This window comes from Phaenicophaeus curvirostris, chromosome 2 (genome assembly GCF_032191515.1).
Source record: "Phaenicophaeus curvirostris isolate KB17595 chromosome 2, BPBGC_Pcur_1.0, whole genome shotgun sequence".
NCBI classification, from domain to species: domain Eukaryota; kingdom Metazoa; phylum Chordata; class Aves; order Cuculiformes; family Cuculidae; genus Phaenicophaeus; species Phaenicophaeus curvirostris.
The window spans coordinates 8,874,949-8,885,000 of NC_091393.1; the positions used below are offsets into that span (position 1 = coordinate 8,874,949).

Consider the following 10,052-nt stretch of genomic DNA (forward strand, 5'->3'; position numbering starts at 1 on the left):
GAGGTGTTCTTAGATCCTAGTGAGATCATCCCAATAAAAGCGTAATATAGGTCATTGTCTACTACAGGTACATGGCCTTTTGTATAGAAAAGTAAGGAAGATGGGAAATGTGTGCTGCATGAGAAATTACAAACCAAAATGCTAAGATGACTTCTTTCATATTTGTTGTGTTTGCTTTGAAAAGCTCTTATTTTAGAGACGAAGAATACAGAGGAGTTTCTAGTGCAACTGCAAGAGTATGTCCTGTGAAGCTGGGCATTTGGAAGTGCCTGCTGGGACCTTCAAATGTCATGATTGGACTGTCACTTCCGAAAATCATAGAATCATAGAATAGTTTGGGTTGGAAGGGACCTTAAAGATCATTTAATTCAAATCCCTCTGCCATGGTCAGGGACATCTCACTAGGTCAGGTTACCCAAGGCCCCATCCAGCCTGGCCTTGAACACCTCCAGGGATGGGGCAGCCACAACTTCCCTTGGTAACCTGTTCCAGTGTCTCACCACTCTCACGGTGAAGAAATTCTTCCTAATATCTAGTCTAAATCTGCCCCTCTCCGGTTTATACCAGTTCCCCCTTGTCCTATCACCACAAGCCTTTATGAAAAGTCGTCCTTTGGACCCATTCCAACAGTTCCACATCTTTCTTCCATTGAGGATTCCAGAACTGGACCCAGTATTCCAGGTGAGGTCTCACAAGAGAGGAATAGAGGGGCAGAAACACCTCCCTCGACCTGCTGGCCACACTTCTTTTGATGCAGCCCAGGATACGGTTGGGTTTCTGGGCTGCGAGTGCACCTTGTCCGCTCATGTTGAGCTTCTCATTGACCAGCACCCCCAAATCTTTCTCTGCAGGGCAGCTCTCAATCACGTCACCCCCCATCATGTACTGAAAACGGAGATTGCCCCGACGCAGGTGTAGGGCCTTGCCCCTGGCCTTGTTGAACCTCATGAGATTCTCCCAGACCCACTTCTCCAGCCTGTCCATGTACTTCTGGATGACATCCCATCCTTCCGGTGTGGCAACTGCACCACTCGGCTTGGTGTCATCTGCAAACTTGCTGAGGGTACTCTCAATCTCACTGTCAATATCACTGATGAAGATATTAAACAGCAAAATCAGACATGGTTATTCCTAACCCTGCAAGACTTCTTGCTGTGTTGGATGTACTTTCAGTGCCACAGTAAATCTCAGCCTTTTTGAAAAGGAATAACTGCTTTTTGCCTTGTGTCTGTAGCGACAGTGATGAAAATCTGTGTTTGCTGAATTTTATTTCCTAGCTATCCAAAGCTTCAGTCACCTCATTTTCTCCCAGTTCTAGGAAGCCTCAGCCTTTGGGGCAGAGGCTTGGCAATAATGATGACTTTGGAGAGGTTGTGTCAGCCCAGCTGCCATCAGGAGTCTGAGAGCTACTCTGGCAATGCAGAGGGTGCACTGGGAATTAAAAACCACTCTGCTCCAGTTGCTGCTTTTTCATAATGTGTCCCAGTGGGCTTTATGAGCCATGAAATGCCTTTTGGCACTGTAACAGTTAGGAGATAAATATTGACATTGGGGGGGCGGGGTGGGGAAAAGTTGTTTTTTATTCAGTATATTTTACGTCAGGAGTTAACAGTTAGTTTTAAAGACAGCCTGCCACTCCATTGAAGGCAGAAGCAATAGTGTCACACAGCACGGCCACAGTGGCTAACAGTTGTGTTGGCCAATCTGTGAGCAAAATCTGGACAGAATCTCCTGAGTGGGGCTGTCTGCCGCAAACACTCATGGGCAGCAGACGTGGGAGGGGAAACTGTAGTTGTTTGCCATTGATTCACAATCTGAATGGGGATGTTAATGGTGTCCTGTGGTGGAGCTGCCATTGATTACTTAGCTAGCAGAGCACTTAACAGGAACTGGATCAGAAAAGCTATTTATTTGGTAAAAACAAATAGGACTTCAAATTGCAGTAACTGCGAGATGATTTGCAACAGGTAAAAATGTCTTGCTGCCGCAGGAGGAGGTTGGAAAGTGGAGGACATTCTATGACCTCAGAGCTGTGACAAGGGGAATGATACTGGCAAAAAGAAGTGAAGGATCTGTGCCAAAGCACAAAAGAACACATCCACTGTGGTGTTTGGACCATGGGAGACTTCTTATGATGGTTTGTGATATGGAAATAAGGTTTAGAGGCAGTGGAGAATCACCTACAAGAAATAAGAGAATCGTAGATCACCAGGTTAGAAAAGACCTCTTGATTCATTGAGTCCAACTGTTCCTATCAAGAGGAACCACATGGAGTTGCTGGCAGCACATGACAGGGAGGGTTGGGCCACAAATCCTTGAATATCATGCCTTGAAGGTTCCCTTGACAGGCAGGATAGGGCTAGGGCTCACATGGAGCGTGAGATAAGATCTAACAAGAGAAATGGAAGTCAGAAGTTGCAAGAACACAGCCTGCTTTATCGCTGTTTGTATACTAACATTATTCCTGAACAGCCGAGAGTTTACTAGGGCACTTTAAAGTCATGTAAGTAGGTCAGCTCGTTGCCAGAATCTGCTTATCCCCCAACATGTGAAATTACTTCCTGATGGCCAGCAGATGAGAAGCAGCCAGTGGCAAAACACATCAGAGGCTGTCCAAGGGCATATCGATAAGGCAGAAGACTCCATAAAGTGCATTTTGCGTTTGCAAATGCATTTTGCTGCATGATACCCGAGTCCAAGCAGTGCGAAAGAAGCTGCTCCTTGCAGCAGCAACGGTGCTGCATGGTCCAAGGCTTCCACCAAACAGTGGTTTGCCCATGGGCTTATTACCAGGCCTCCTCTGGGAAGCACAGAGCAGATTCTGCGGAAAAAAAATCCCACTTGGCAAAAGCTTTGCTTCAGGGCAAGTCAGTGGTTACAGCTCAGTGTGCCCACCGCTAGTCTGGAGGATGCAGAGGTTCTCTGCTTCTCTGTAGCAGCAGAAAGATGAACCTTTGGCTATTGGCTTTCAAAGAGTTCCCAGCCCAGAGAAAAAACATCCAGCAAGGCCTGGGGTTTGGCCACCCCTCACCAAAGGGACGATGGTGCTCAGGTGGTGACAGTCGCTGTTGCAAAAAGAGTTTTGCTGCTGTAGATCTCCAAGAGGAGTTTGAAATTTATGTTAATGGACAAAAAAACCCTCATTAGTAGAGTTGATTTACGGTAGTGTTTATTACAGAGAGAAGCTAATTCTTTTAACTTTTAATTAAAGATGAACTAAAACTGTTACATGTTTAAAGTGTTACTTTACTCAACCTAGCACTTAAACTGCTAAAAGCAATATTCTTTCCTTTACTGATAAAATAAAATATTTGCTGAATACCTTAGCGGAGCTTTCTTGACAGCCAGCTGGGAGACTGTATGAAACCAGTAACAAATATTTCCACAGCTTTTAACTCTTTATTTTTCCCATGGAACACTTCGGGAAGAGTTTCTTTGCATGACAATGCCCACCTGCCTCTGGTGAGGAGATGTAAGGGCTGTGCTCCCCACTGGCAGGTCCCGGGTAGCCTTGGACAGTGCAGTGTGGTTTCTTCACAGAGTCCCTGGCAGCCCTGACCATGGCTGCGGGAGGAGGGAGGTGAGCTGCCTGCTGGAGGGCTTTGCCGGGCAGTCAGATACAGTGGCATCCCACCTTACAGGAATCATTACTCCTCTCCTTTTGCCCCGTCCCAGCTGCAAGCTGCAGCACCCCTACCCTCCACACCCTCCACCATGCCCAGCCTCTCACCTGCCTTCGGTAAAAAAGGTAAAAATTAATGTTAAGAGTAATTTCAGTCATTTTGTATTTGTGACAGAGGTAACACCGTGGCAATTCAGTGCTCCCCACATCACTTCTCTTCTCTCAATGCCCCCACCCACCCACCTACCCATGCCTGCCTGTCTCAGTTCTCCCTTTTCTTGTCCTTCCCTTGCAGTCGGCCGCAGCGGCAGAGGCGGGAGGCTCACGGCGAGGCGCACAAGCAAGGCAGGTAGGCAAAACCTGCCAGCAGCTGCTGCTGACCCATCCCTGCCAGCCACAGACCTGTGGCCATGCTGAGGCTGTGGCAGGGGACACCACTCAACCGTGCCAGTCGTATTTAGGTAGGACTCGTGACATTAACAGGAGACCAGCGGGTCCCTGAAGAAGCCAAATTGTCCTTGGGCTTCATCTTGCGTTGCTGCGTAATTTGCGTCGCCCGTGCTGTGCAAGCAGGTGCCTTCCCTCCAAGTGTCCCTTCTGCAGAGCTGAACCTCCTTTTGCAGGCTCTTCATCACACCACCCATCGTTCCCTCTGCCATTGCCAGGGAGAAGGTGCCTCTCTGAGCACAGTCAAGCCTGCTCACAAATGCTGAAGGCTTTGCCAGGGACCTGCTAATATCACTGCCCCATCTCAGCCAGGAATAAACCTTCCCTGACGCACATTTACAATGCCACAGGACTTTCTGAGGCTGAATTAAATCTAAAGCAGAAGCAGAAGGGCACCTTTTAAAATATCTAAGGCATAGTTCATGACTGGAAGAACTCAGTGATGGAGGTATGTGACTCACCACTCCTAGGAATTATTAAACTGAGACTGAGCATCTTTCTGAGATACTCCAGATGCCCTGGGTTTGACAGAGGAGCGGCTGGTAACACCGCTGGGCTCTGTTAGGAGATTATTGTATTGGCTTCTCATGGTATGACTGCCCACAAGTCTGTGAGAAGTACAGCATGGTTAAATAGCCTTATGTAGGAGGACCTTTATCTCAGGAATGCATTCCCCATCAAGTTTCTTTGTTGTCCTATTTTCTTTTAATCTGTTTCCAAGTTGTCTTGTGTATATTCAGACAAATGCCTCTCTGAGGATGCCGTGTTTTCTTAAACTGAGAACCAACAAAACCCTTTCCTCCTGTTTTTGAACCCTCCTGGGGAGCTGGCATGCAGCTGGCTCTGCGGACAGAAAGGCTTCACCTACATGATGGAACAACCAAGGAGCTGCTGCCACCACCATCTCAGAAAAAGCACTAAAGTGGTGAACAGTGTTTTGCACCTTGGATGTGGAAGAGGAAAAGACCATCCTCTGTCCAGTGTTTGGTGCAACTCCAACAGCTTCTGGGATGACCCTCCCAGGCTCTTTAATGTCCAGAGACCTCCTAGGTCTTTAATGCTCTTTTTTATCCTCATTAGAAATCCGGGGCAGGAGCTAATCATTTTATCCCAATTTAAGGAATGGCCTTCCCTCTGGCCTGGTTCCCAGTCTGTCTCCATTTTGTTCCTGGGGAACAGCCAGTAGCTTATTTGATATATATTTTACCTAATTCCTGGCTTCATGCCTCATTAAAAATCAATGTCAGAAATGTTCCTCCCCCATTTCCATTTCCCTTCTTATCCACAAATATAATTCCTCCAGCCTACACATTTGAACGATTGTCTCCAAACTGTGGTATAAGCAGAGATAATTTTAATATTTTTAATAAGCAGAGACAAAAAGTCACAAAATACATGTTTTCTCCATGTCAGAATTATCACAGGCGCCTAAGCTGCTGTTCGGTGCAGTAATTTAGGTAGGATGACATGCTTAGGTTTAATGACACACTTCCAAGCAACTGCAAGCAACTGCATGGTTATGGTCTAAGGGGTAAACGGTCTAATGGGTACTGGAGTGAAATGGGCACGTACTTCTTGCAGATGCTAATCAGGGCTCATAGCTTTGCTTCTCTCTTCCTGGTAGCCCAATCCTAAAACGAAGCCCGGACATTACTAAATCTCCACTGACAAAGTCAGAGCAGCTGCTACGAATAGATGACCATGACTTCAGCATGAGACCAGGTTTTGGAGGTATGAAACACATGCACGTTTGTCACTCTTCTGGTTTTACACCTTCATTTCTTTATACTGTGTAACAGGTACTCGGGTAAACAAATAGATTAACAAGCAGAGCTGTTTCTGCCTCTAATTTTTGTTATTTTTTACTGTGAACTCAAGACATGCTCAGGGGAATAGGGGTGCAGTGAAACAATCTTTTTCCCTGGATGAGCAGATAGTATAGTCAAAAGCACGGAAATGTGATTACAGCCAACATAATATTCCTGGTATTCACTGACACTTTCTTCTGGTAAAAATCTGCAAATTCTCCTTATGCTTATTCACTGATGAGAGGGAAATTCTAAAATTCCATCTTACTAAGGTGATGTGTATGCATAATCAAATCACATCCCACACTTACTGACCAAGCCATTTAATTTATAACCCGAAAGAAAATATTTTGACTGCTGTGTGTTAATGCTTGCTCACAGTTTTGTGGCTGCATGCTAGAGCAACCTAAGCTCTCAGGGAAATGGATGAAGGAGAACACGTTTTCTTTCAGCCCATCGGATTAGAGAATATTGTAATTTATCTACCCTTTCTGGCTGACAGATGGTCATTCAAATCCAGGATACCATTATATACTCTGATGGAAGAAGATTTTATTGCTAAATGCTCAATATACCAAATACCAGCATGTTCAATTAATTTAAAAAGGTTTCAGTTTCATAGCAGTCTGTTAATGTAAGCACTATTTATCTTGACAGATCTCCTGTACTGTAATTGCCAGAGGTATAGGAAGGGCTAGCCAAAGTCTGGAAGAAGAAAAAAGATTGAGATTCCTATTACGTGGGGTCACAGCCCAAACCTTCCCCTTTGCAACCCCAGGCTCAGTGGCACATATCTGTGTCCCATAAAAAATCCCCTTCCACCAGCCTGTCTTTTCCACAGCCAGGCACCGAGGGATGTGAAAATCAAGTATATAGAGTAGCTCTCAGGGTTGTTGTTAGCCCAAGAGGAGAGCAGAAGTGAGGGAAAAATTTGGAGTAACCATTCCACATCTCCTTAGCTTTGCTGCTGCTGCTTTCCGTGTGAGTGGATGCCCTGCAGTGGGGCATATTGCGAGCTCTGGACCTGAGTGCTAGTGACAGGGCTTTGAAATTTTGAAGGGGATGTAGAATGACACAATAAAAAGAGAAAGTTGGTAACAGTTCAATCTCATTGCTGATTTTGACTGTTATTCAGAAGTTTTTGTTGTGAATGCCATTTGTTTCAATTTTCAATTGGTTTACTACTGTTTCTATTTCAGACTGAACATCTATTTTTATCTATATGATATGAAAGCCAGAGGATTATTTTGTCTCCCCAGGTTTACACATTCTCAACACTTTTTCCCTCCAGGCCCTGCAATTCCTGTTGGGGTGGATGTCCAAGTTGAAAGTCTGGACAGCATTTCTGAGGTGGACATGGTAAGAGTTATGGAAGGACTAAGGTCCAACGGGACCTCTGGAAACCATCTAGCCCAAATCCCTGCTAAGAATAAGGCTGGCTAGAGCAGGCTGCTCTGGGCTGTGTCTATGGAGTTTGAATATCTCCAAGGATGGATGGAGACTTCACAGCCTCTGGGAGGCAGGTTTGGATTTGATCTGAATCTGTTGACAACTACTTTTATTAGCCTCATGCTATCATTTCATCTCCCATGAGGCAGAAAGAAATACAACATTTTTCTTTCTCTAGGACAACATTGTCAAAATTGCCTGAAAGGATGTGGGTTTTCACCTTGTCTTAAGAAACTGATAACACATTTAAAAGATCTGAGGAGACCAATTAGTGTGTTAGTTTTAAGGCACTTCAGTATAACAGGCTGCCCAGGGAGGTTGTTGAGTCACCTTCCCTGGAGGTGTTTAAGGGACGAGGTGCTGAGGGGCACGGTTTAGTGTTTGATAGGAATGGTTGGACTCGATGATCCAGTGGGTCCTTTCCAACCTAGTGGTTCTATGGTTCTATGCTAACAGACATTAAGTTGTGACAGAAGCTTCTTTGTTGCAGGACTTCACTATGACACTTTATCTGAGGCACTACTGGAAAGATGAGAGGCTGTCCTTCCCCAGCACCAACAACCAAAGCATGACCTTTGACGGCAGGCTGGTGAAGAAGATCTGGGTCCCCGACATGTTCTTTGTCCACTCCAAGCGTTCCTTCATCCACGACACCACCACAGACAATGTCATGCTGCGCGTCCAGCCAGATGGGAAGGTACTTTATAGCCTCAGGTAAAGCTGCATTCGGTTAATGTAAAGCTATTAGTGGAGTGACAGAGCAAGCGGTTTAATTGATTCCTGCATTGTATTTTTGCATGATTTCAAACCAAAAAAAAAAAAAAGAGATGCAAAAGAATGAATGCGCTGACTATCCACCACCATTGGAGTCTGTGTGAGTTCACTAGAAGGAAGCCAAGTTCTATGCCAACATGACTGGTTCCACCAGTGTCCCTTCATCTTGCATGCGTGGTTAGCCCCTGCTTCTGCAGTCAGGAATCTGTGTCCAGACCTGGTAGTCCCCTGGGGCAGCTCACTGGGGGCCAGTGGGCTGTGATCCCCAGGGGGCACTGCTGAAGGTGCAAGGCACAGTCTAGGGAAAGGGCAATGCCTAATAATAAAGTCCAGAGAAGCTATAGCTATCCACTTTACTGTATAAAGAAGTCCCTGGGCCTAGCAAAATGCATAATTTCTATTCTTATATTGTGAAGAAGTATAAATTCTACTGAGTGCAACTTTCCTTTTGATAAGCACATGAAGAGACAAGCTTTCAAGCAAGGGGATATAGCTTGTGGCGGCTCATATGTGTGGCGAGAGCAACCCAAACACTTGACTTCAACTCTTCCTGCTTTTTGTTCACATTTCATGTAAAATGCATGAAAGCTCCTTGGACGGAACATTTTGGGTAAACTTTGTTTGGTCATCTAGTTTGAGAGGTGACCCCAACCGTTGCTTTTCTGCTATTTTCCAACTGGTCAATCACCTTTGAGAGGAACATTGCTGGCCTAAGTCTGAACATTATCAAACTGGGATTTTTTTTCTTTCAAATAAGTAACATTTCCATTCTTGGAGATGCTAAGTCAGAAGCATCATTCAGCCTCCAAGTGAAACTTAAATTGGTGCTTCTATTTTCCTTGGCTGCAGTTAGAAAACAAGTACTGACAAATAACCCATAAAGACCTATTAAAGAGAAAATTGCTGCACAATATTCTGATGCAAGAATGTCGACATCACCTCCACAGCAATGAAATAGCAGAATACCTGATAAATAAATCATTGGATGATAGATAATGTATTGTGAAGGAGAAAAAAAGAATGAGAATCTGACTGACAGGAGGTCAGTATCAGCAAGATGCGTAAATTTAACTGATGATAAGGTTGCAGAACACATTGCTTGTGAAAGCTGGGGAGGTCTTTAAGGGCACGTAGGTAGAGCTGAGCCTGCCATGAGGCAGAGATATAAACGTCCCAGCCTGCCAAAGTGTTTTATGATTTTATGAAGGGAAGGCAGGAAAAGTAATTCTTGATTCCCTGTGGGGTATAAGTTTGACAAGAATCTTCTGGTTCTCTGATACTTTTATCACACTGTTCACTGGAATTCACACCCTGAACAGTGTCTAAATTCTCATTATTAAAGCTTTTTTTTTTCACTCAGTATATTAGACAAGGTTCAGGTGTTCCTTAAGCCTTTGCAGAGTTTGTTCAGGTCCTTAATGCAATAAGAGAAGGACAACAAAATGACATAATGTTCAGCTGTTGTGTGCATACCTATGTAATTTTTCATTTAACTGCATGATACCAGTCATCTGGTGTAAGCATTTATGGTTGGCCAAAGAAGATGGGGACAAAAAAAAAATCAAACTATTCAGATCTTGACACTCACAGTCATATGCTTAAAATATTGTCATATACAAAATAGTGCTTGAATGGTAAATTGACATTTTCATTGTTTTATTCTGTGGCAACTGCAGATTGGAGTGCTTTATATATGCTGGGCTTGCCTTAAGATCAAACATGGCATTACTGCCTGCCTGCCTTTTGTGAATGCCTTTGCCTGTAGATTACATTCTTCATCAACCTCTGCCTTTTTAAGGTTCTTTGCCAGATTTTTTCTTCTCTAGTCTCAGAAACCACCACAGAGAGCACGTAAACAACAAATCTGAGACAAGCACTTTCACTCAAAGATTAAATCTAAGCACCAGCAGGAACTTGCATGTGCGAAAGGACTCCTAACATAAGGGACTGCA

At 44.5% G+C, this 10,052-nt stretch overlaps 1 protein-coding gene across 1 annotated transcript in view; it reads left to right on the forward strand.

Moving 5' to 3' along the window:
* The window catches only part of LOC138717648 (gamma-aminobutyric acid receptor subunit rho-1), a 30,038-nt gene that overhangs the window by 13,127 nt on the left and 6,859 nt on the right, over window positions 1-10,052 (forward strand). The window contains exons 2-5 of the mRNA XM_069851281.1: window positions 3,918-3,971; window positions 5,694-5,800; window positions 7,169-7,236; window positions 7,817-8,040. Of these exons, the coding sequence (XP_069707382.1) occupies window positions 3,918-3,971; window positions 5,694-5,800; window positions 7,169-7,236; window positions 7,817-8,040 (453 nt within the window). The remainder of the gene's footprint in view (window positions 1-3,917; window positions 3,972-5,693; window positions 5,801-7,168; window positions 7,237-7,816; window positions 8,041-10,052) is intronic.